General features: G+C 42.1%; 2 protein-coding genes and 1 long non-coding RNA gene across 4 annotated transcripts in view; 1 reads left to right on the top strand and 2 right to left on the bottom strand.

The window, feature by feature from the left end:
- ROR1 (receptor tyrosine kinase like orphan receptor 1) overlaps positions 1–1,885 on the bottom strand; it is a 162,163-nt gene extending 160,278 nt beyond the window's left edge. The window contains exon 1 of the mRNA XM_083742860.1: positions 1,166–1,885. Within this exon, the coding sequence (XP_083598986.1) occupies positions 1,166–1,271 (106 nt within the window). The 5' untranslated portion in view covers positions 1,272–1,885. The remainder of the gene's footprint in view (positions 1–1,165) is intronic.
- A 686-nt stretch (positions 1,886–2,571) lies between these two features.
- On the top strand, positions 2,572–22,206 carry LOC310846426. 2 transcript variants are annotated; one of them, XR_014565289.1, is made up of 3 exons: positions 2,572–2,628; positions 4,077–4,149; positions 21,661–22,206. It is a non-coding gene; the product is annotated as an uncharacterized lncRNA (long non-coding RNA). The 2 variants fall into 2 exon arrangements; XR_014565290.1 differs by lacking the exon at positions 21,661–22,206 and adding an exon at positions 17,924–19,795.
- Positions 22,207–22,350: 144 nt separating this feature from the next.
- PGM1 (phosphoglucomutase 1) overlaps positions 22,351–26,674 on the bottom strand; it is a 32,571-nt gene continuing 28,247 nt past the window's right edge. Inside the window, exons 8-11 of the mRNA XM_083742873.1 lie at positions 26,142–26,277; positions 25,528–25,711; positions 23,657–23,791; positions 22,351–23,043 (exon numbers count right to left, since the gene is read on the bottom strand). Coding sequence (XP_083598999.1) covers positions 22,954–23,043; positions 23,657–23,791; positions 25,528–25,711; positions 26,142–26,277 — 545 coding nt within the window. The 3' untranslated portion in view covers positions 22,351–22,953. The remainder of the gene's footprint in view (positions 23,044–23,656; positions 23,792–25,527; positions 25,712–26,141; positions 26,278–26,674) is intronic.

Below are 26,674 nucleotides of genomic sequence, written 5' to 3'. Positions count from 1 at the left end.
TTCATTCAACAAAATGCAAACTCTTGCAAAAGAGAGAGAGAGAGGATGGGGTTGAGGGGAGACACTCGGGTGGTTCCTGGCAAAGCTCTTCGAGAGGGCGAGAGAGCCAAACAAACGGAATAGGCGGGAAAAGTCGAAGGAACCCTGAAGAGCAGCGACTCCGAAGTGGAGAGACCCCACCAGGCAGACACGGTCCTCCAGCCTCAGATTTTGTTTTCAGCGCCTGCTGTTGGAAAATGTGAGTTGCTTCTGAGCATGTACAGAGTATCTCCACACACACACACACACACACACACACACACGGTCACTGAGTAAACACAACCACCCCAAACATATCTGATGTTGGGCAGAGGAGACTCTCAGCGAACTGGGGGCCCCGGGACCTCTTGTTTTGCAAGTTAAACATGGGGCAACGCCCACCCAATTCAGCTCCTGAGGAAAACAACTATAGGCACTCGGAGTTAGCAGGCACAACGTCAGCAACCGCGGAGGCACTTTGAACGAAGGAGCATCGTAGGAAAGGGAAGTATGTGCGTATAAAACGACTTATAGGTTCATTTTTGCAGTGACACATACCAGGACTCAAACCCTAGTTTTCGCTTCTCCCCACACTGGGAGAAACTGCTTTCTGCACATGTCCAGAGGCAACACTCCTGGCCCGGACAGGCTCTTATGCTCTAACACTCCGGGAGAGGCTGAATCCTTGCTCCCATAAACCCCAAGTTCTCAGAATCCGACCATCCATCACCCTCACCACACAACAGACTTATTTGGAGGGGCGCCCCACGAAAACCCCTTCCCCGTGCGAGCGCGCGTGGGTTCGCACCCTAATGCCGCTGTGAATTTCGTGTACCCGGGGGATCCCCTGTTCATCTGCACTGGATCCAAGCGGGATTGGCGGATCCAGCGCCTTACAGACTCCGGAATTTCTCCTGCAACCCGCAGCTTGGACAAACCGCCCCCTAACTCTCTCAGCAACAACTTGGAGGGACGGAGAGAAAGGAGCCAGGAGGTCAGGCAATTGCAGCGCCGCCGAGGCAAAGGCAGAGGAGGAGAAGCAAGAAAGGAGAAGAAGGGGAGGGTGGAAATCCCCAACCGGCGCATCCTCCAGCCCCGCCGAGAAAGAGGCGACGCCTGGGCGGTCGGGGGCCTGGCTTCTTCTTACCTTGGGCTGCGGGCTCCGCCAGGCTCCGCGTGTGCAGCAGCCACAAGAGCAGCTGGAGCAGGAAAGGGCTCCTCTCCCAGCCGCGCGGCCGGAGGTGCCGCTGCATCCCTGAGCCGGCTCTCCTCGCCTGCCCTCGCGCCCTCCACCATCCACGGGATCCTGAGCCGAGGTGCTGCTGCTGCTCCTGCTGGGACGGCGCTTAGGCTGCCCCGTCCCCGCTTCCCTGCCCTTCCCCTTCGTGGGGTTCTGCGTTGTGGAGCCGGTTGCCTCGAGGTGGCTGCCGCTTCCAGCGCGCTCTCTCGCTGCTCTCAGCCTCCTCCGCTTGTCACTTCCCCAAAGCGGCGCTCCAGGCCGACCCATCCCAGGCCGAGGCAGCCCCGTTGGCTGGAGGCGGCCGGAGAGGCAGCCCTTGTGCTCGGCTCACCAGCGGCCCCTGCTGGGTTAGCGCGGGAAAGCGGCGCGGGAAGTCCCAAGTCCCCCTGTCTGTGTGAGAAGGCCCAACTAGGCTCTGAAATACTTGGGAGTTTAACTTGTAAAGCACGCACACGTTCAAAATTAGTTTTAAGGCCGCACAGAAGGAAATAAAAATAATAAAAAAGGACAGCTCTCTAGTCGTGGTTTATGGGAAAGGCTGAGGCAACTAAGGGAAGGTCCTGCTATTAGGCAGAGGGAGGCGATGGATGGAGTAGATGAGGGGTAAGAACAGAGCTGGGTGCTCACAGCCTGCCCTGCGCCCCCTAAGCTAACCTGCTGCTCTGGGGAGCTGTGGGGGATGCTGTTCCCTCACCGAGCTGCCAGTCTGCTTGGCTTCTGTATGAGTAATGGGGGGGGGGGGCTTACGTGCGCCATATTGCCCTTTTGCCTCAGGCAGCAAAATGGCTTGAGCCAACCAGGAAAATAAATGAACGTAAGCTAACAGAAGACTGCACTTACCTAAAGTGGGTTTGTGGTTTTACCGGCCGAAGCAAGAGAAAAGTAGTCCGCTCCTGCTGAGGGGCATGGTGTTAAGTTTTGTTAGGAAGGCAGAACGAGGTACAGTATAATATGTGTATGGATAGCGTCATGGTCGCTCGATGGCACTGGGCTTTATTTGACTCTGGGTGGAGTCAAGACTTTCCTGTTTCCGCTTTGTTCTTGTTGGAGAGGAACAATAAAGTTCTTGTTTAGGTTCTTGGCTGGTATATCTTCTAAGTGTTCCCTGTCAGTAAGCTACTTTGAGCATGCCAATATGCCTACCAAACATTTTAGGCTGTGTTAATTGATTTAAGCTGCAATCCTATCCATACTTTGCAGCTCTCCTCCTCTCATTTTAGGAGTATGACATATTTTGGGGCCTCCTCAAATTATAATGTGACCCAGGGGTCCTATTCATTTTTAGTCTCATTCACATTCTGCCTCAGGATGAAACACATGGATAGAAAAGAAATAGAACTAGAAGCCGTTTCCTATTGGAAGTCTGTAAGGTGAGGAACCTTAGGCCTGGGGAACAAATGCAGCCCTAAAGGCCTCTTTCTAGCATTCAGGCCATACCTCTCACTGGTCATGCTTCTCTTTGAATGTCTTTATGGGTCTAAAATAACTCTGATAATGCCTCTTGCTTGCTTGGATGAAAGACAAGAAAGAAGTGTGTGTGTGTATGTGTGTGTGTGTGGTGTGTGTGTAGAAACTAGTCTACAAAAGTAAAATTCACATTAATTGCTCTGCCTACTTCCCTCTGGCCCTGCCCACCACCAGAATATGGCCCCCAGAAGGTTGTCTAAAATGGAATGCTGTTGTCAAACAGAAAAATATCTCCAACCCTGGTTTAGGCCTTATGCTTTGCTACAAATGGAGGCAACCTATGCTCCACAGAGGGGGGGGGGGGGACCTTTAACAGGGACCTAGTGGGTGGCAACAAAGGAGAAAACCCAATCCATTTCATTATGGCTCTGTATCTAGTATCACATTCTCAAAATCCTGCAGCTAAATCTGAGCTAGAATACTGTCTATTTATTGACACATCATTTTAAATAGATACAAGAGGATCAGGTTTACTCACCCATATCAGGATGTAAATTGAAGTAGAGGAACTTATTAGTACAGGAAAACATGTTTGAAATTGCTGACCGAAAACATTTCTGGTACTGGATGAGTCGCTTACCTAAGAAGAAGCAGCAGGGGACTGAACCCCTGAGCCAAGTCTGTCACATTTAGAGACAATTTTCCACTGCTGCATCAGGGGCAAGAAAAAGGACCAGATTCATGAAGGATATATGTCTGGAATTTCCTAGATAAAGCTGGGATTTGGCCGTCAGAAACAGTGTTTGGGCAAAATTGCTTAAATGTACAGGAAAATCTGGATGTATGCCAAAAGTGTAGATTTTGTTGAATTTCCTGTACAGTAGCTCAAAATCTTCTTCTTTTTTTTGAGATTCCCCCCCCCCCCCAAAAAAAAAAATTTCAACAACTTTTGTTTCCAGATTCTCACTTTATGATATATGGCAGCCCTAATATACATCCTTTTTTTTTAAAGGTACTGTTTTAACACTTTGCTAATTGCCGCCTAGGGGTCCTTTGGTAGGGATACACAACTATTATCATTACAGTGGTACCTTGAGTTACAAACGCCTCAGGTTACAAACGCTTCAGATTAATTTACAGTAATAAAACTCTTCCGCTAACCTGGAAGAGTTACCTCAAGCTAAGAACTTTGCCCCAGGATGAGAATGGAAATCGTGTGCCAGCGGCGCAGCGGCAGCAAGAGGCCCCATTAGCGAAAGCCTCTAGTTAAGAACAGTTTCAGGTTAAGAATGGACCTCCGGAGCGAATTAAGTTCATAACTAGAGGTACCGCTATATTATTATTTCACTCCTCCTCCTTATTTAGGAGTGTGCTCTTAGTGCTTCCTTTTAATTCTATTCTCTCTTAGCAGGGCCTGCCCAATACCTTTTGGCCCCTGAGGCATACCACAAAATGGTGCCTACCTCCCCACCAGGGAAGAACAGGTGAGTGAATATCTACATCAGGTAAAAGAAGGAAATAAAGATCTGCATTGGTATCTGCTGCCCCTGTGCATCCTGCTGCCTGAGGTGGTTACCTCACCTTGCCTCATGGGTGGGCTGGCCCTGTCTCTTAGTCATGAAAGATGGGGGGAGGGTGGATTGTGGAAATATATGCTATTAATTGGTTTAGCACAGAAAGTTGACTGGTGCCTTGATGACAACTCTGTTGGAAAGTACTGCAAAAGTGTAATGCAAAACTGATCGATAGATTAAATGCACCAGATATATTCTGTTTGAGAGGCGGAACAAAATAATTTACAGTAATAAAACATAAAAACATTATTTTTAGCTCCCCATCTGCCAAGTTGCCCACAATTAGCAAATGCAATATACTTCCTGGCCTACAGAATGTTCTTCAGAGCACATCAATGAAAGCTAAAACACATGCTTGGGGAATACATCTGCTCTTAATCTGCAGCATTCTGAAGTCAGCACAAATATTTTTGCTATTTTCCCCTTAACTCTCAACAATCAGAAAGCCTGTGGCATGCTACAGCGGAAGAGCTGAAAACCAAATGAGACTGCAATTCGATATACACTTACCTTGGAGGAAGATCCATTGAATTCAGTGTGTCTTACGGGAAGACAAGCCCAGTGAAGCAGTGCAGTGGCGTAGCGTGGGTTGTCAGCACCCGGGGCAAGGCAAGTAATTTGCGCCCCCTAACCCGTGGATTTGTGCCCCCTAACCTGTGGATTTGTGCCCCCTAACCCTAACCCCCAGATGTTGCGCCCGGTGCGGCCGGCCCCCCCTGCACCCTCACACTACGCCACTGAAGCAGTGTAAACCTGGGAAGTAGTAGAAAGTAACAAAACAAGACCCAGTTAAAAAAATAATGTTAATTATAATATCAGATATCCAAATAACTCTGTAATGATATAGAATAAGCAAGACTGAGACCCCACCTGAACTATACATTTAAAGCAGTCTCCTAACACTTTAAATCAGAGCTTTCCAAACCATGTGTCATGACAGGTTAGTGTGTCAGCCGCAGTGTGTAGGTGTGTCGTGTGAACGCTCCTTGGGCTCCTCCCAGAACGGATGCTAAACTGAATTACTGTGTGGCAAAATGATTCATGTCTAAAAAGTGTGTCACCAGCATGAAAAGTTTGGAAGGCTCTGCTAGTCATGACTTCCCTAAGGGATCCTGAAAACTGTAGTTGGTTAAGGGTGCTGAGCGTTTGTAGGAGACCCCTGTTCATCTTATAGAGCTACAATTCCCAGAGTCCCCTAGAAAGAGGGATTGGTGATTAAACTACTCTGAGAATTGTAGCTCTGTTAGACAGTCTCCTAACAATTTTTTGCACACTTCACAAACTAGAGTTCCTCCTTCCTGGGGCTCTTTGGTGGATGCCATGACTGTTTTAAATCATATGATATTGCCAGTGGCGTAGCGTGGGGGGTGCAGGGGGGGCCGGCCGCACCGGGCACAACATCTGGGGGTTAGGGTTAGGGGGTGCAAATTACTTGCCTTGCCCCGGGTGCTGACAACCCACGCTACGCCACTGGATATTGCTTTAAATGTATCAAAAAGATGGGGTCTCAGACAAAGGCAGACCCTGGTATAGCGGTTAAATTTCTCATATATAATTTACTGGAATTCACTGAGACCTTATAAAACTATCAGATGAAAAAAACTATGTAGGAAAAGCCTTAGAATTGTGTATTCCAACATTATTTTCTGAAACAACAAACGGTTTTGTAGTTGATCTCCTTAATTAATTCCAGTAAGAAAAATTATGCATGACAGACTACTTTTTAATTGTTTTTTTAAAAATGATGATAATAATAAGAATACTATCTGGGAATAATTTGTAAAGTGAATGTAACTATGTGGAAGCAAATGTTGCAATGTGAGAAATTGGCTTCGCATAGATGACATTGCACATTTGTTGGTCACATGGGCTTACAACCACATTGCAAGAATGTCTGTATATTCCTTCCAAAATATGCCTCCCGCTTCATACTTTCCAATTATACTAATAAATAGTGTAATTTATGGACATTTTCTCCAAAACATTTAGTACAGTGGTGTCCAAACTTTTTTCAAAGAGGGCCAGATTTGATAAAGTGAAGAGCCGTAAGGGCTGACCAAAGGGCCAACCAAAGTTGTTGACCTTTTTTTACCCCACAGTTGTTGAGCTTTGGACATGCCTGATTTAGTAGAAGAAAGATTCCTCATTCTTTGTCAAACATGCTTCTGGAACTGGAAGGAAAGGGAGAATAACCATGGAGGCAATGTGCAGCAAGAAAGAGTGCAGCTGCCAAATGTTTAAGGCTGTGCACATACCATGTGCAAAACAAAAAATAGAATTAAAAACTACGCTCTGTGCTATGAAACTTTAATAAAACACTATCATGTGGTGTACTGCTGCCCCTAAACTCCTACAAATAAAAACAATGTTGTAACACTTTAAGCATCCCATTTCGCCAAGCATGGCTATCGCACGAGCACCAGTGAGATACACGGAGCATTGCACCCTTTCCACACATACTCCATTACCATTTCTGGAACACTCACCACTCTGAAAGTAATGCTGTAAAAGAGATCACCATAATTCCTGCAAAACGGTGACTGGCTCAAGGCCATTGAATGAGCTACCCTCTCTTAAAAAGCAAGGCTAGCTACAACATTCACACACATATATTTTGGCCCTTGAGTCCAGTCCAAAATATTTATTCTGTAAGTTAAGATAATAATTACATCATTGTTCTATAGCTGGGTGAGACATGGGATACCATTCTTTCAAAAGTGGATTGGGGGGTGTGTGAAATTATTTCTATATTCATTATTGCCCCTTGAATGAGAAATGTTATTTCTGTTTATTAGCAGTGGAAACATGAGGTTTTCAGTTACAGTTGCAATCCAGAGATATCTGAGCTGATAACTTTTTACTTTTTTTTTTAATAAAAGGGTTTAAGTTATCACAAAGGCTTGCTATTTGATTTCTACAAGACTTGGAAGTTTTGCTCCCCGCTGTGTTTGAAGCCCTCAGGTACTGCTCTGTTTTGCAGCAGAAACGTCAGAGAGAATATATTCAGTCAGCCGCTGTAGACTGAATTTCATTTTGCTCTCCGAATGAATAAAGGCAAAAAGTGCAACGTCCGCTGGGTCATACACTCTGAAATGTGAGAGCCATCAACTTCTTAATTGAAGTTTATAAGAATGAAAAGGAAAAGCCTCTTCTAAAGAGTGGGGGGGGGGGCTTGCATCAAGCGGAAACAATGGAAGAAGTGTATAATCTTGAGGGCTTGGGATCTTAGAAACTGATGTGACCATTTGAAATAATGTTGGCTTTGCTGTGGTGAGATACAGTCAGTCATCTGGTGAGCAGCACTCAAGATTTATAAACAAGGAACAGAAATAAGGGATTGGGGGGGGGAAGCAGACTCTTTTTAATCCTCCATCCTCTCCTATTAATCCCTTTCCTGTTATTGTTCTCTGGATTATAAAAGGAGGAACGTTTTTTTAAAAATCCGTTCAGATGTACACTGACACCCTTCTCATTGGGAGACCCTCAAACTACTCAGAATTAGTAGTTTCTTCTCAGGTGATAATAAGCCAAATGTGAAGCTAGAAACATGTAAAGGTTAAATGATGCAATGGAGGTTATTAAATGGGGGGCGGGGAAGCATTATATAATGCTTCTTTAAACAGACTGAGAAATTCCCTCCCAACTTCCAGCACATGCATCACTTACCTTTCCATCCACTTTATACAGTATGTGACAAAGTGGCTTTCCAAAACTTTTGACTGTTCTTTAAATACACCTTATCTGTTGTCTGTTTGCAGTTTTTGTCCAAAAACACACACATTTGTTTTCTGAGGTCACAGTTTGCTTCAAAGGGGTATTCTAAAAAACGGAAAACTTTCCCCCTTAATCTGTTTTACTGCATACTCTTAGGCATTATTCTGGGCTTGGTGGTTCTGCTGGATATTCAATCCTCTCCCATATTTTGTTGTTTTCAAGTTGATGGTTGCGTTAAAAGGGCACAGGGAGCAATTTACACCTGAGTTAAAATGAATGGTGTGGGTGTGGGTGTGGGTGTGTGTGGAGAGAGAGAGAGAGAGAGAGAGAATGAGAAAGAAAGAAAGAAAGAAAGAAAGAAAGACCACATGCCTGCACTCTTGGGGTTTAAACTTTCATTCAAGTATTCCTTGCTCCAGTATTGAACAGCAGGGGCACAAGGAGCAACCCAACCCCTGGAATTGCATGCTCTTCCCCCACCATCTCTTGGGGCTCCCCAAACCACACCCCTCACTAGCTCAGCTTTACACCTATCTTAAGCACCTTTTGTTTTAGTGGAATGGGCCCCTGAATTATAATACTCTTGTTTGCCTGTATTGGGAGGTTTGTGTCCGTGGTAGCAACCTCTGACTTGTGTGGCTGGAACATAGCCTACTATACAAAGGTCAGAATCTCATGCATTACTCTGCCTACTTTTGCCTCTGGCCCTGCAGACATTATCATGCAGCCCCCTATATATTATCTATGGGGGAATGTGCTGGAAAAGACTCTCCTCTAAATCATCTTCTAAATTTTGATTAACATTTATTAAACTGCAACCTTCATTAGGGTGGAGAAGTGGTAACAACATTCCAATAAAAATATATTTTGAAATAAAACTAGCATATAGAAAAGAGTGCATTTTAATCCCCCTTTTTTCATATTTTATTTTGAAAGGAAATGCATGAAGACCAGCACCCTAATGTTAACTTCAAATGTTATCCAGCATAACAATTACACCCGAGCTACTAGCTGGTTTAGGCGAACAGTGACAGTCAACTTGGTTAGATTGTTTATCCAGGAGATTTCAAAATAGAACAGAGCAAAGAAAGTCATTTGGGATAATTAAAATGTGTCCAAAGAAGTCTTCCTTGCAGAATTGGAAAGCAGCATTTAAGTTCCATAAATCAGTTAGATTAAACAAGTGAGGTTGCTATTTTATAAGATTCCAGCCTTTAGAATAGCAGCTGTTAGGCGCTTTTGAAATGTGTCAGTAAAATTTAAGGACAAATGGTAAAGGTTTCTTACCAGTTGGGAGCAGCAAAAAATGTTTACAGTTTTTCCAAATGTTTGACTATTTCAATTACATCAGCACAATTCAGAAAAAAAAGCTTTTGCCTTCTACTACAGAGCAGAATTAAAAGCTCAGGGTTGTTTAGAATCATGTTCTTTCATTTTGTGCCATGGATTTTAATAGCTGAGAGTCAGAAAACTGCTATTATAAAACTTTCTTCTTTGAGGCATTATAATTACAGAGCAACTTAATGCTTGTAGCTTCACAGCATGTGGAGGGGTGTGTGTGTAAATTTGTAGTCACTGTCTCCTGATTTGCTTTCAGAGTAGAAGGTGTATGTATTAAATATTTGCAAACTTTAGATATGAATAATTTTCAACAAACTTTTCATTATGGTATTGCTGGGGGGGGTTCACCTTCCTTTGTTGGACCTTCATACACTAGATAGCCAATGTGGCCCACCACCTAATACACAGACCAGTGTTCAGAAAAGCCAAATAATTAAAACCTGCAAACAGCATTATTCAGCAGTGTGATCCTTTGCATATGTACTCAGAAGTAATTCCCATTAAGTTCAATGGGACCTACTCCCTAGTAAGTGGCTTACTACTTCTTCTTTTTTAATATTTATTAAAGATTTTCTTAATACAATAGAAAAAACAAACAAAATAACATATAATTTTTCAATAACCACATTTTCTTCACTTCTTTGGACTTCCTCGCATCTCTCGTTCCTGCGTTCCAAGTTTTTCGAGCTTTACCCAGCAATTTATCACCTTGTCTCAATTCTTATATTATAATTTTCCAGTATTGTGTCCCTAATTTTAGATAATTTTACCCAAAGCTTAAAAGCTTAATTTTAGCATAATATTTATCCAAAATTTATCTTTTCTTATATTTTCATTTATCTTCATATTCCTTTTAACTAGCTTAATGGTGCCCTATTGTTAATAATCTTACATCTTTCTTAACATTCATACAATTTACAATATTTTTGTAAATAGTCCTTAAATTTCTTCCAGTCCTCCTCCACAGCCTCTTCTCCCAGGTCTCGGATTCTGCCAGTCATTTCTGCTAGCTCCATATAGTCTATCAGTTGCATCTGCCATTCTTCCAGTGTGGGCAAATCTTGGGTTTTCCAGTGCTTGGCGACAAGTATCCTTGCTGCTGTTGTTGCATACATAAAAAATGTTCGGTCCTTCTTTAACACCCTCTGGCCGACGATGCCCAAAAGAAAGGCCTCTGGTTTCTTAGGGAAGGTATACTTAAATACCTTTTTCAATTCGTTATATATCATTTCCCAGAAAGTCTTAACTCTAGGGCAGGTCCACCAGAGGTGAAAGAACGTTCCTTCAGTTTCTTTACATTTCCAACATTTATTATCAGACAAATGGTATATTTTTGCAAGCTTGACTGGAGTCATGTACCACCTATATATCATTTTCATAATATTTTCTTTCAAGGCATTACATGCCGTGAATTTCAAACCGGTGGTCCATAACCTTTCCCAGTCAGCAAACATGATATTGTACCTAATGTCCTGTGCCCATTTTATCATAGCCGATTTGACCGTTTCATCTTGTGTATTCCATTTTAGCAGCAAATTATACATTCTTGAAAGTACCTTAGTCTTAGGTTCTAACAATTCCGTTTCTAACTTTGATTTTTCCACCTGGAATCCTATCTTTTTATCCAACTTGAAAACTTATTTGATCTGAGCATAATGTAACCAATCTCGCACTTTATCTTTTATTTTCTCCAAACTCTGCAACCTCCAATTATCTCCATCTTTTTCTATTATTTCCCAATATTTCGGCCATTTGGCCTCCATATTGAGTCTTTTCCGGGCCTTAGCTTCCATTGGTGATAACCACCTTGGGGTCCTACTTCTTAGTAAGCCTTAGTAAACATACAGTGTTGTTGTTTGTCCAAGATCCTTTCCATTTATATTTCAAAGCCTATCTTCTTGTTTCATCTGCTGCCTGGTACCCAAGTACACAGAGCAAAAGGGTAGCTCAGCTTCTCCTCAGGCTGATGCATTACCTCTGATAAACAGCCATACACACAATCTTCTAATTTCCCAGAGACCTGCTCATCATTTGCGCTTACTCAATATGGAGTGCTAAAGTCAGTGAAGAGTTTTTGCAGTTCAGCACAAATTAATTCAATTGCTAAAATAAAAAAATAAAATAAAATAAGCTTGTTTTGTCGAATATGCAGTTATCTGAAGAACTGAATTCAGACTAAGCCCAATCTTCAGCTATTGTCAGAGTAAGTTTTCAAACCAGCCTTAATCCAATTAACAGGGTAGAGCCAGAATCCTCTTGCAGATACAAATGGCTTTAGCACAAATTCATGCCACATGGGTTTCAACCGTAGTCTAGTTTATCTAGTCTTCTCCTCCAAAGATTGATGAAGGGCAGGACAGATAAGTCAAAATTCTGTAGTTGCTTCTGATCTCTTTTGTGGGGTTCAAGAAAACATACAAATTGCATCCTGGGATCCTATATTTAGATTTATGGGCAGGAGAAAATGACTTCAGTTATCACCGCAAGATTAACAGATGTTCTAAACTACCACTAATGGAACATCAAGGCATGTTGCTCCATCAGACGACTGCTATATCTGAACACTCTCTAAAAATCAGATTAATAAAGTGTTTAGTTAAGCATCGCCTCATCAGATGGTGGAATCTACTAACATCGCAGAATTTTTAAATTTATTTTGGGGCCATATATTGATTAACTGCTTTGTTAAGGATGAGAGCAAATGTGTTGCCTACACAAATGGATTTCCACAAATTAAGCCTTGTGGTCGTTCAGCTTTTTTGCCATACCAGTCAGATATATTAGGTGAAGTTGCAAAAGGGGGGCGGGGAGGAAGACAAACACAAACTCCCAAACATCTGGATCTAATTGGATTCTGGTAGGATGTGCAATAGCCGGTAAGGAAAGGAAAGTGTGGGAGGGATTGCTCAACTGCTCTTTTGCATAAGGAAATTAGGCCTTTGTGAAAATATTTATTGCTATCTCAAATCCAAACTGGGACTAAGTGTTGCATAAAACCAAAGATGCAGAACTCTATGCCATTCACTCATCACAAAAAAACTAACTTATAGCACAATGCATCTAGAGGCTGGGGCAGATGCAACCGGCCATTGGAATTAGCTTTCCCACAGCAGCTGCCCTTTCCCTTCACACCCCTCACTTGCACCATATAAGATTGCTCTACACATTAGTTGCACTTAACATGCATCAAAATCAATGGGACTTAAGTGGTGGCCAACTTTTCATGGTGATTTCACTTAGATCTTACTGCAACTAACCAACCCAAATAATCACACGATTCACTTTCAGGTTTTTTGTGGGAAAATGTCCTAATATGGGCTGTTCGATTTGTTTTCTTCGTTTTCAGTCTGCGCATTGCATTGCAATTTGCCACAACACTCTCCTGACTGACTGTCCAAGCTTTCTAAAATCAGATTGGTAGCTGCACAACTGTTTCCATTCAGGAAACAGTCAGTAGAGAAGCTATGCATTCTGTCCCCATTATTTTAAATGGCCAAGATACTTTCCCCCTACCCTGTGCTTCCATTTCCATAGCTGAGAATGGTATTGTAGGGCTCTTTGGTGCATGTTTCCCAGCTCTGAGTAGGCATCCCACTCCATTTGATTTACGTATTAATGCTGTGTGCTGCCAGTACAGTAGATCTGGTAGGCTGAGGCCACTGGTGACATAGTCATATGCTGCATATGTGACCACTCTAGCACAATGCACTGCTAGAGGGCAGTGGTGATGCAGCACTGCCCCCGGGATATGGCCCAAGGCATACCCTGTGAGACCCAAGGCATACTCAGGCAAGTCTGGGATGGGATAACTAGAGATGAGACCTAGGAACCACATGCATAGCTCATTGTGTTTCATGATGGAAGAAAGGTGGGACATAAATGTAAGGAAATGTAAATGTATTTGATTTAAATAGCACTTGAGCAAAACACTGCCTCTGCAAGAACTTGGTCATTTAGTGTGGCACCACTGACACTTTGGAACTCCCTGCGTATTGAAATCAGACAGTATTCACTGTATTCTTTTTGTTGCCTGATGAAGACATTCATATTTAAACAAACCTACCGAGATGTTTAGAAAGTTTATATGTGTTTTGTTCTGCTTTAGTCTATTCTATTGCAATTTTAACTTTCTGTATGTTTTAGATTATGGTTGTAAAAAAATTTAGTGATAATTTTATTGTTTTATCTTCTTTGTAAACCACGTTGAGGTTCCTTTTTTTCTTCTACAATTGAGCTATATAGCAATTTTATGAAACAAACACACACTAAGCTGCTGCTTTTGTCAAGGCATGTCAAAGGTTTTGTCATAGTGACTAAAACAGAGACAGAAGAAACTTCCTAAGTCTACTAAGGGTGTTTGCAAACAGTCAACAAGTTTGCCTATGATCTGTGTCAGCATGATGGGAATTGCTACGTTTTGTGAAATAATTTAAAATAAGCATGCAACGTGTGTCCAATGCAAAGGCTATGTGCAGCTTGAAAAGCATTCAGCTATTACTGACCCATTTCTGCCTATAGCAATCTTTCTTGCCCCATTCAGGCATCCAGACCGATTGACCTGAATTGCAGTAGTCAGTGGAAGCACAAATGACAAATTGTTTTTCTCTGCTCTCCCTCCCCCTTTGTTGTGTCAGCAAAGAAGTGAACATGTGGGCTATGTTAACTTTTGCCTCGCAGTGCTACAAGGGGAACTGGAAAGTAGTGTGTGTGTGTACCCTTAGCAACAAAATAACCAGCAGCACTAATTGCAATGCATATTTGCGCAGACTGAAAATGAAGAAAACAAATCGAACAGCCCATATTAGGACATTTTCCCACAAAAAAACTGAAAGTGTATCGTGTGATTATTTGGGTTGGTTAGTTGCAGTAAGATCTAAGTGAAATCACCATGAAAAGTTGGCCACCACTTAAGTCCCATTGATTTTGATGCATGTTAAGTGCAACTAATGTGTAGAGCAATCTTATTCATGCTAAGTCAAAAGAAAGGCCCAGTGTGTTGCTCCCAGATTTATGCATGGAGTTGTGGACTTGATCTGGATCTAACTCCAATATGTTCATATGTGACCACTGCTGATGCAGTATAGTGGCATGCAAAAGGGAGCTACTTTAAAATTCAAATGTATATTCCAGTTTATGTAGGTTATCAACATGGGGGTGCAAATAGCACAGAGATTGATGGATGGATTATATTTCTATTTTCATTCAGATGAATCCCAAATAGGCTTAAACAACAACAACAACATGATAGAACATCATACAACATCACATAAATCACATAGAATAATTAATAAATCATCCCTGAAACAATTATGATCTATAAAACACTATTAACAAAGCAGCAACTAACAAAATAAGCTAAACATCACACTTAAAGCAAAAGTCGTATTCTATGCTTAATAAATCACTACAGCATTTATAATCTATACAATAATATTAACAACGTCTAGCAACCAAAATCTAAACTAAGCGGCATTAAGTTCATACTCACAGCCTCCACACCATCATGACTCATCATCTTTTACTTTTTTCAGCTCATTAAAATACACGTCCACATAATGCCTATGGCAGCAACTCTCTTCTGAAGGTTCTTCAGGCTGGAGGTGGGGCATCGGAGGTGAAACAAGCCACCCACTGATGGCAAACAGAGCATCTTTCTCATCAGTTCTTCCCCTGGAAACAGGTCCCTTATGAAGGCACCTAGGGCTGGAGGGTGGGGCAAGGCAGGTGGGAAAAGCAATGACTTGCTGGCCAAGGTGAACACAGTGGGCAGGATTCACCTAACAAACTCCATCACAGCTTCCGTTTGCTCAACAGGGGTTCCCCCATCCTCCCACTGCACCTCTTCCATTGGCTCGAGGGAAGGGGGGGTGTCAGGAGAATCCCCAGAAAAGCATGTGGGGAGAGGGGGATAATTCCATCTGGCAAGCTGATATGCTTGCGCAGACATAATGTTGAATTCCACCCATAGTATTGAAAGTAGACTCAAAGCAGAATACTTCTGTATTCCCCAGACCCTGCATGTGTAGTGTGCAGGATTATTTTGGAAGATTTGACATGCTTGTTTAATGGGACAGTTCTTTGCTTGTCACCTTCACTAACCCCAAATCCTTCTTCACCACCACTTCCACTATGAGCCTCGCTGTTTGCACTGCTGACTTAATGATGTGTCAGTCGAAGAGGTACCTGCCTTTTGCAAGGATGTATCCCATTTCTGATGTGAACTAAAGAAGGGAGCCAACAAGGGAGCATCTCCCTTTTTCAAAAATCAGAACTGATTGCATTTTCTTTTTTAAAAAAGGAGGGTACCTGGATTTTACTTTTAGTTATAGAGTATTATAATTTCTAATCGTTTTGCATGTTGCTTCATATCAGCATGAGGCCTTTGGGACGGGAGATAAGTACAGAGAACAAAGCACTGAATTCAACAGCGAAATGAGTACATGCTGTCCTTCTGTTCTTCCGTACAATCTTCTACTGTTCAGCTGCTCAGAGGATAATGGCAAAACAATGCCAACTGCATATCCACAACAACTGGGGAACAGCTGTAACCACAAGGAAACTCATGAGCACCTGGGCCTCATACGTGTTAGCTTAACATCTTGCTGGCTGGGACTAGCAACTCATACATTTATAGGCAGGTTTGGTTTTGTCCTTTGCCTAAAACTAGACACACAGACACACCTAAGGTAGATTCAGTTGACAAGCATCTGGTTGCTTTAGATTCCACTGTATGGAAGGTTATTTTAGCCCTCTCTAGAGGTGCATTTTGACAGCAGCCATGCTTTTAACATAGTGACATTTTCAATTAAATGTCTCAACACATGAAAACTGAGGTCTACGCTAGATACTATAGGCAGAGGCGTGTAACATTATCAGGACAACAATTTCAAATATTGAAATGTGGCTTCCAGAGGGAACAACAGAGATCACAGAAGTGGCAGGGGAGGGGTTACATAATATTTTCCCACCTGCAACTCCCCCCGTGGATTTCTCTCTGCAGAATACCAAGTATGTGTTGTTATTTGGAATCCTGATCTATAAAGATCAGGAGAACCACTTTCATGCCCAATTTGGAATTCTGCAGGGGGAAGCTTGGTGAGTATGATCTGAAACAGGAAATAGTGGGGGGGGGGGGAGGGTTAAGTTCCCTGTTCTCCCCTGATCAGAGATTCTTGAACTTAGAAGTTGCTTACCACATACAGGGAGATTTTGGCCTCTTTACTCCCAGCACTGAGCTTCTTAAAGTCTGTCTATGCACATTAGTTTAGAGCAGGGTTGGTCCAAGACATTTTGGCACCTGAGACGAACTGCAAAATGGTTCCCCCTCTCCCCCGCCAGGGAAGGTCAGGGAAGATCTACATTGGGAATAAGAAGGGGAAGAAAGATCTACATACAGATCTGCTGCCCTTGTGCATCCTGAGGTGGCTGCCTCACCTGGTTTAGAGGGTTGATGGCTGTATTTCAGAGTTGTCAGTGATCATTGTTCAGTCATACCTTGCATCCCAAATGCCTTGCAAGCCAAAGGTTTTGGCTCCCGAATGCTGCAAGTGACTGTTCCGGTTTGCAAACTATTTTTGGAAGCCGAACGTCCGACGGGGCTTCCACGGCTTCCAATTGACTGCAGGAGCTTCCTGCAGCTAATCAGAAGCCATACTTTGGTTTCCAAACATTTCGGAAGTTGAATGGACTTCCGGAATGGACTCTGTTTGACTTCCAAGGTACGACTGTACTTACATTCACATTGTAAGTCCTGCCATCATCACAGGAAGAACTGGTTCTGGAAGTTTTTGCAGCACTTTAAATAAGTACTTTGAAAAAGCTGAAATCTAGTACCATAACCAGTATTGCAGCAGTGCTGATAATGGCTTTCAATAATACTCATGATAAGGAGTCCCCTTTCTTCAAGGTCCAGAGCACTTTTGGAACTATTTTTAGCTTTGCATAAGAGAAAATGGGTGCATATTTGCAAATTTGCTAAAGGAGCCCTTACAAAAGAAAACAAAAGTGCATTTTCCCCCTTAACAGTTCCATTGGCTAGACTAGGTGTTATTTGCAATCCTTTCTATTACCCTTTTATTTATTTGGGCTAGACAGAGAAGCTGAAATCAGGAATTAGACAAACTGAGTAAACAACTGCACCCCCCTCCGCCCCAAAGAAAAGTTCCCCTTCTTTCATCACAGTGGTTCCAGTGATCAAATTACTGACACTGGATCACAACGGTTGCCATGGAAGTGTTATTGGGGATGCTGCTTCTGTTTATTTAGAACACTGTTAGTCCCCAGGGGTCAAGAAATGTCTACTTACCAAAGTAACAAGATGTGTAAACATTTTGATCAAATCTACAATATGCCTCTTCTGCAGTGGCAACATTTTAGATTCCTGTATCATTATGCAACAAAACCTCATAGCTTTAATGGTCTTAACGAAATCAACTGCTCGGGTATATTAAATATACCTTTATCTCCTCTAAACAGAGTATATAGAGAAATAGTTGCCTGGACAAAGCTAAGATTCCTGGCAACTTTGAACATTCTGACTGCACAAACCCGGGAGGAAATGACCAGATTCTTACTGGAAGGAAATAATAATAGGTAAAAAGGTGGTAAAAGTGATCCGTGCTTTTTCCAGAAAGTAGAGAGAAACTCATTCAGGAAGAAGTTGCCCTGAAGAACTTACCTAAAGGTAGGGGAAGTCAAAGGATCCTTCATATATTTTTGTCTCCAGAAAGTTTTGAGTTTCTGACATGGACATCCATATGGAAGAGAGTTCTGTCTGTGCTGTGGAAGATGAGGTGAGGTGAATCTGAAGGAGGGGAGCTGTGCAAGTGAATAGGTGTACAGGCCTGCATTTGTGCAGGCTCTCTGTGTATTTGTGAATACTAGTCAAGTCAAGTAACTAGGAGGCAAGCAGAGTTATGGGTCAATGATGCATAGAGTCTAGCGCTACAACTTGTAATAGACTAATTGGTTTTAAAAACCCAGTAAAATAGTAACCCTGTTAGTTGTGAAATAGACTTTTATATTATTATTGCCTAGTGTATGCATAAAAGAGGCTGCTGGATCAGGCCAGTGGCCCATTTAGTCCAGCATCCTGTTCTCACAGTGCCAATGAAAAGCCCAGTATTTTATCATGGAAACAGTCGAGCTGCCAAGATGCTGCCTTGAAAAACTACCCTTGATGAAAGTTGAATCATTCAGTCAATTAAGAATCATAGCATTCATTGGCTTAGATTTATTTAATTGGCTGGCAGCTCTAAGTAAGAAGCCCATAATCTGCTTTAGCATAATGCTTTAATCCACTTCTGCCTGCCAGTCTCTCCTGTCTCTCAGGTGTCCTCCACAGCCTCTTGTAAATTTTGGCTCCTGGTTGCCAGTCAGTGCCCAGTCCCTGAGAGGCCACCAAAAGATGATGAGGAAAGATTACAATGCTTGGAGCTTTTGAGGTTTGCGGGGGTGGGAAGCTGAATAAGGAGGGATTTGATGGAGGTCTATAAAATGATGTGGGAGGGGGAGGAAAGTGGATGGAGAGAAGTTTTTCTTCTTTGCTCTCATAAGACTAGAGCCTGTGGTCATCCAATTAAGTTGAAAGGTGGGAGTTGCAGGACAGATAAAGGGAAATGCTTCTTCACACATCATATAGTTAATTTGTTACCACGAGGCCGCAACCAGCTGGGAAAGATTTTAAAGAGGGGATCAGTGAATTTGTGAAATATGGGTCTCTCAAGGACTACTTGTCACAGTGGCAATATATAAGTTGTTTTAAACTGTTTTCAGTACAGTGGTACCTCGGGTTACATACGCTTCAGGTTACAGACTCTGCTAACCCAGAAATATTACCTCGGGTTAAGAACTTTGCTTCAGGATGAGAACAGAAATCGTGCTCCGGCGGCGCGGCAGCAGCAGGAGGCCCCATTAGCTAAAGTGGTGCTTCAGGTTAAGAACAGTTTCAGGTTAAGAACAGACCTCCAGAACGAATTAAGTTCTTAATCCGAGGTACCACTGTATCGTGCTTTAATGTTGTAAGTAATTCACTCTGGACCCTAGAGTGTGGGCAAAATTAATAATAATAGTAATACATTGGCTCCAGTTTCAGAGACATATTAGTTGCTGGAAAACATGAGCAACTCTTGTGAAACTCTCCTACTTGTGAGCTTCCCATAAACAACTGGTTGGTCTTTGTGAATGTTGGACAAGAGCAGGACTTTTGTTCTTGTGTTCTTATAAAGTGTATCACATGCAAAGGCCTGAAATTCGAGTTCTTTAAGGACCACAGTGACCTCTACAGGCTATGAACCATGTTGGCAGCCTCTACTAAATGCATCTTTCTACAAAGTAGGGAATAAGGTGGAAGAGATGGAAATATTATTATTTTCGTATGAGCTAGAGAAAAGGGTGATACTCCTAACTGAAATTGCACTCCTCCTTTCCCCAGAGAATTTCACTTCTGTTAATTGTGGCTCACACTTTGGAATATGTTTTGATCTTGCTCAATAGAAACCTAAGCAAAACGTAGGCTGGATGTTGAAGCCTTGAGGTCTGCATTTAGATGAAGTCTGAAGATGAAGACTGAATTAGACTGCTGAGTGCTTGCAGGTATCAGGTTACATGTAGGATTCAGGGTTGAAGAAGCAATGGCTGATGCCCATTTTTAAAAACATACAGCTGTTGTTCAGAATGTTAGGTAAAAGTCATCCATAGAAACAGAGGCTGCATTCTACACACATTTACCTGGGAGTAAGTTCCATTGAACACAGCAGGAATTACATGAATAGCAATGGTCTTCCTCAAAACTCTGAAAGGATATAATCCTAAACATGGCTTCTAGGAAATAAGTTTCACTGGGAATTATTTTGGAATAGACATGCTAGAACTAAGCTAGAGAGGACTTACCCATATTTGCAGAGTAATTCCACCACAGAACTGCAATGGATACACCCAAACTGGCATGCTTTGACCAAAATAAGTTTAGCATGTATTTTAAAGAGGGGTGTTTTTAAAATGCACGCAGATAGTGTGTTGCAATCTAGATCAGGGCTTCTTTTCCTCAACATTACACCATTTGCTGCTATTCAGGATAAACAATGATATATATTTCACTATTAAAAGTTTGAACTTGTGTCACTGAATAAAAGCGAGAGCAAATATTTTCCTCCTTCCTGGGACTTGGTATTTAGAAGTTGTCATGTCCAATTATGATGGTAGTTTTCCCATTAAAAAGGGTAAGGGAGGGAAGGAGACACCCAAAAGTAATTTGGAGGCCTCATTACGTGCTCCATCTGGGCTCTTTTGGCTGTGGGGGTGGGGCTTGCAGCATGATTAGTCACAGCAACTGCTTACGTTAATGGTTCTTGACACTTGCAGGAAAAACTGTGCAGAGTAGATTATTGGGCTCCTCTGTTAGTGGCAAAGTTCAGGCAATTTGAATGCACAGCTATTAGAAGCCTTAGATGAAGGTCCTGATCTGTTTATCTCACTCTAACTTCATGTACATTTGGGACATGCTGTTAATGAAGATGGGGGAAGGAAACAGGGGTGCCTGTCAAAGAACAGCAGATAAAAAATGTAGTCTAGTTGGAAAACAGCTGCCAGAGATGCTTGAAAATATATCCTGATTTAATCACACAACTCCTAAGGCTTCTGTACTTTCTGATCATTAACACAAGACAAGCCTGCTGGATCTGCCACTGTCCTTGCTAGTCCAACATCCTGGTCTCACAGTGCCTAACTAGATGGCTGCAGGAAATCCACAAGCAGGACCCGAGCACAAGAGCACACTTTCCTCCTGCAATTTCCAGCAGCTAGTATTCAGAATCATACTGCCTCCAACTATAAACCTCTATGCAATTCAGGTGAGGAGATTGATAAATGATCTTTTTTAGGTTGGTTAAAAGTACGGAATTATTAGGTCTAGTCCAGTGGTTCCCACTTAGCTAAGAACTGCGGGCCCCAATTTTCAAAAGCCAAGCCATGGACTTTTGGAAATTTTGATTTCTCTATAGTAGCTTTTGATATGTGAATGGTGCCACGGACCACTGGGTGGGGGTGCCACAGACCCCCAATTGGAAACCACTGGTCTAATCTATTCCCTTGTGGTAGCAGGTCCCACACATATACTAGCACCCATCAGAACTTGGTGACTTCCCCAAGAAGAGAAACACCTGCCTGAGCATAAAGAGAAACATTTTTGAGAGAAGGGCTGATTTGCACTCAAGCTAGTTAGCCATCTCATTTATGTATGATGGCTCTTATGGAATAAATTCTTACATAGCTTAACCCTGTGTGAACTTTGTTGCACTGATTTCCAAGGGACTCACTTTGAAGTAAGGATACAATTGAATTTATGTTTTATATTGTCTTGGCCCTGAGGGTATGGATGTCTTCATTTCCCATCTATGATCCAGCTCGCAGCGCAGCTTCACAAGTGCTTTCCGATCCAGCTGAAGAACCTCTCCTGCAACGTTCCTTACTGAAATGTTGAAATGACAAGGGAAATCAAAGCAAGGACATTTGCAAACGTTAGAAGGGAATTGTAACTGCTACTTCCAGACTACCTGAAAGGAACTTCAGCTAGTGGTGGGGGCCACACCACCAGAGACATATTCTTGGCTTCCACAAGATCCTTTTCAGTGCCAGATCCTTTTCAATTCAAGAGTGTGGGCTGCGACAGCATTAAGAATTATGGTAGTTGGAGAGTGACAAAGGAAATGAGACACGGCTGAAAACCATGTCTCTCATCTAGCAAAGCATAGTGACAGAATTGAGAGTCTGTGGGCAGGAATGAGTGATGTCTTACACAAAACTGTACAGCGCCTAGAGCATTGACTTTGTGAATAATAAAATGATGAAGAAGATGACTGGAGCGAGTAGGGAGCTGGCATTCCAACAAGTATAATATAGAAATATATAGTAAAATGCTAATAATATCTTACCTAGTTTGGGGTTGGGGGGTTGTTTGTTTTTGCTCCACTTGCAGCAAGACTATATAAGATTGCTATATAAACCTCAGATAGCTGATAATAAAAATAATCCATAATAAATAAAACCACTCCACAGTGATACTGCTTCATTTCTTTAATCTCTTGTAACATTTGTATCAATGGTGAATTTTGTGCAGGGCTGGCAGTGCAATCTGTGTATCATGGGACAAAGTTCAATTGATTCTTTGGGGTTCTTGTTTTTCTTTTGGAAACAAGACATTCCATGGTGATTGGAAAGACAGCTGTTCACAGTGATTGTACATTTTGTTGCACAAAGCTAAAAAGAAAGCCTACACATTGCCAATAAAACCAAAGAAAACCACCTTTGTGCAGAGGATCTCCTGAGAAAGGAAGAGTAATCTTTTTCCAGGGTTTACTCCCATTGTTGTTTTTGTACAGCCACATCTTACAATTCCTGCTAAACCAAAAGGCAGTGTATACTAAGTAAGTCCATTGCACGAATGATAAAGATAACAGGTGACATTAAAAAGACAATGTATATCAGCATACACATAGTGTAAACTTTAAAAAAATATCACATCTATCCTTTTATAGGGCTTTTAAATACAGTGCTAGCATTTTTAGGAATAAACTTGATAACAGCAAGTAAAACTAGCTAATTCCAATTGACAGCTGCCAGTCACTCCATGAAACCTGTCCCAAATGGCTTCATGTGTTACATTTATGTGATGACTGTGGGGCCGGTGCGGCCTGTTCTCTCATGAAGCTGTGAAAGTTTCAGTGCAATGGAGATGAGGGGAGCCAACATGACCTGCAGTGAAGGGAAAGAGGCAAAAATTAGAGAAATAAGTCAAAATCCTAGAAACAGTGCAACGTTTATTATTTCATCCTATTCAGAAGCACTGCAAAGATGGATAAAGCTAGAGATCTAGAAACCTTCATGCAGTGGCAGACTTTGGGAGTTCAAATTTCAGTGGCACCCTGTGCAATGCCAAAATTTTTTGGGGGGCCCTTCCTACCTCTCACCTTCCATTCTACATCATTGTTGTGGTATCCCCTGAGGCATCTTCTCGACTCAGCACCCTAAATCTTCCTCTGCTTCATGGCTATAATCATCCTATGCAGTGCAGACTCAATATTGGTTTTAACATTACAAAATGAATGACAACTTTCTAGCACTCATAGTTCAGAAATATGCTAATATATATTAGCATCCCTGTTTCTTACTTTTCTGACCATGACAGCCTATGCTTCCTTTTTGCACCTCCCACAGTCTTCGCTACAAATAAATCAAACATTGAGCACATTTATGAAAATCTGTATCTGTTAGTCTAATAATGAGAATCTAAGCACTCCCACCCCAGGAAAGGAGTCTTAAGGACAGATGGAACAGAATGAGTCCTGAACGTGGCAATGAAACCTACCTGTGGATCTTCATATATTTTTGGTGCATCCTTTTCATAGCTATCAATATACAGTCGCACAGTTGCTCCAGCACTTCCTGTACCACTTAGTCTGAAGATGATGCGAGAACCATCAGCAAAGATCAGCCTCAAACCCTAGCAAGAGAAAAACACACAACAACAGTTTTCCGAAACTGACACGGGGACAAACAGAAGAAGACGCCTTCACCCCGGTATGGCTCCCCTTTATCACATACACAGCCCAACAGGACAACGACAATAATCCACCAACAGCATACAAATCAATATGGCTAACCTGATCCAAAACACCCACCCCACCTCACTCACACACGAAAACAAAGATCACCACAGCCAATCACAAGCAAACAATCACACCCTAAGCCAACCCCAACCTCTCTCACCACCAAAGGAACACAAGTGAACAACACAAGCAACGCTGACACCAAACTCTACATACATTAAACATAATAGAAACACCGCCACCCGACCCCACCCCCATCCATCCTCCCTCTCCCCACCCCCCCTTTCTTTTTTCTTTCTGTTTTCTTCTCCCCCTAATGCCTCAACAAATGAAACGGATTTGTAAAAACGTTACATGGAAGAAGAAGAAGAAAAAAAAAAACGAGGCACTACACTTCTGTAAAACAAGAAAATCCTTAATAAAATATTTTAAAGAAAGAAAAAACAACAACAACAACAGTTTTCCTGGAAGGCCACTCCTTTCAGATTGCAGAGATACAAAAAAGTGTGTATACGTTTAGAAAACCACATCCGACAGCTGTTGAACTATCCTCTTTGGTGATCCTTGATATATTGTTGTTTGGGGGACAAGAGTACCAATTTTTTTTTTTTTTGCTGAACAGAGCGACACATGCTAAAAAAGATGCATGAAAGAAATAATATTATGTATGCCATGAAGTTATATCTCTTGTAGTTCCTTTGTCCGTTAATTATTATCCAGCTAAATGAACTACTTAACTGTGTTTATAGGAAAACTCAGGGAAGGCAGACACCACACAAAATAGAACTGAACAAGAAAAGGGCAAAGAAACATTTAAAGAAGAGATTCTAGAGGGGCTAGTGTAAAGGCTGAGGCAGTGAAACCAGGGCAGGCAAATTATTTCCAAGTGAGCTTAACTGCACCCAAGCAGGACAGATGATTTCATAGTTCCTAGGGAAGCAACCCATTTTACTATTGTTCATTGAAACAGACAAGCATTGTGTCACTTTAGCTCTGAAGTATATTTGCCTTCAATATGAGAGAAGCTCATATTGAATCCTAGAATCATACAAATGTTGAGTTGGAAGGGTCCCCAAGGGTCATCTTGTCCAACCCTCTGCAATGCAGGAATCTCAATATGCAGTTCCCCATCCAATTTAAAACCAGACCAGACCCTGCTTAGCTTTGCAAATGTGCTAGCAGTTTTATTGCTGCACCACCAGGAGGATATGGCACTCTTTTTGCACAGTCTGCAACAACTATTTAGAATGATCAAGAGTCCAAAAGAAATGTTCTCTTGCTTTTCCAGATCAAGTCAAAAGGACCTCAGGAGATGGAGGGCAACATAAGAGACATTCATTCTTATGACATTTTCCAATAGAAATTGTGATTATAAGGCTCTAAATTGTGTGAGTTACTGTTTAGCATAATAGCTCCTTGTAGCCATGGGAAGAACAAAGAAGTCTAATATGGCTTCTATGCTTCCCACAGGTGACCAGGCATGGTATTACCATTACAAAATGGAACTAAATACAAAATTATTATTTTTTCTCAAGCTGTGTGCATGTCTAAGGGCATCATTATAAATTGATTTATAAGGCAAAGCATATCTTTCTAGGAATTTAAATCTACAAGTCCATCTTTATTCTACCTGGTTCCTTGAGATGCTTCCATCCACAGGATCACTGTACTCAAAATTATCAGCTTTCTCCACAGTGTAAGATTTGTCCCCCGCTGATAACTTCTTCCCCACAAAAGAACGGTCAAAGAACATCGTCTCTAGATCCTTCATCATCTTGTTGGCACCATCAGCATCCACTTCTTCATAGTCATACCTAGAAGTGTTCAGGGAGACTTTAATGAGACAGAGGGGCAAATATGACCAGTAACCACCACCATCCAGACATGCCGTTTCATGTTTAGCTTTTCATACAGTCTGTGCTGGGTGCTTTCCTAGTAAACCTTCTTGCGCTGGATTAAAAATAAGGGGCAGTAAGGAGAGCTCTCTTCTTTGGTTCCTACTCAGCCACCCCAGCTCCTGAATCCGTAAAGTGGCTTTTGGTCCCCCTTCCCAAGTGCCACATTCAAACAGGTTGTTTGATCAGTATTTTAACGTTTGGTGCAGAATTTGATTCTCCAAATTTGCATTTCAGTTCCTTTCATGGAATATGGGGCTATGGGAGTTCTGCCCGTTCCAGCTAACCACATATAAAATGTGTGACACTGCCATGACACAATTCTTAGGTGAAATGTGCTAATCCTCACCTTGTGAAGAAGTTCCGCCCATATTTTTGCCAGTGGTCTTTCAGGATCTCTTCCACACTCTGTTTACGGACAGCGATGATTGACAGCCATGCCAAGACTGCCCAGAGTCCATCTTTTTCACGGATATGGTCAGACCCTGAAGCACACACAAATCAGACAAATGGAAGAGCAGCACACCCAGAGAAAAACTTGGGTTAACCATAGTGGGGGAAAACAATGTCTAATCTGCAACTCACAAAACTTGCACCTTGCACAAAATACAGGTGGTTGGTAGATGGCTGCACTAAAAGCATAATAAAGAGTAGGCAATTGATGCTTCACTGACTGAGAAACTTGTGTTACGATCAGAGGGCTGAAACAAGTATTTTGCATACTAAGACCTCTCTCCGGTAAAAATGTTTGTTATCTACTGGTTTGTACAGAAAACATAGTCAACAATAAGTTTGGTTTATAAACTTATTATATTAAGGGTAGCATGCAAATTAATTTCCCCTTCTACAACTTCCTCCTCTTTGCTCCCCCCCCCAATCTGT

Source organism: Podarcis gaigeae (genome assembly GCF_964106915.1).
Source record: "Podarcis gaigeae genome assembly, chromosome: 6".
Lineage (NCBI taxonomy): Eukaryota > Metazoa > Chordata > Lepidosauria > Squamata > Lacertidae > Podarcis > Podarcis gaigeae.
This window is presented reverse-complemented; position numbering and strand designations above follow the sequence as displayed.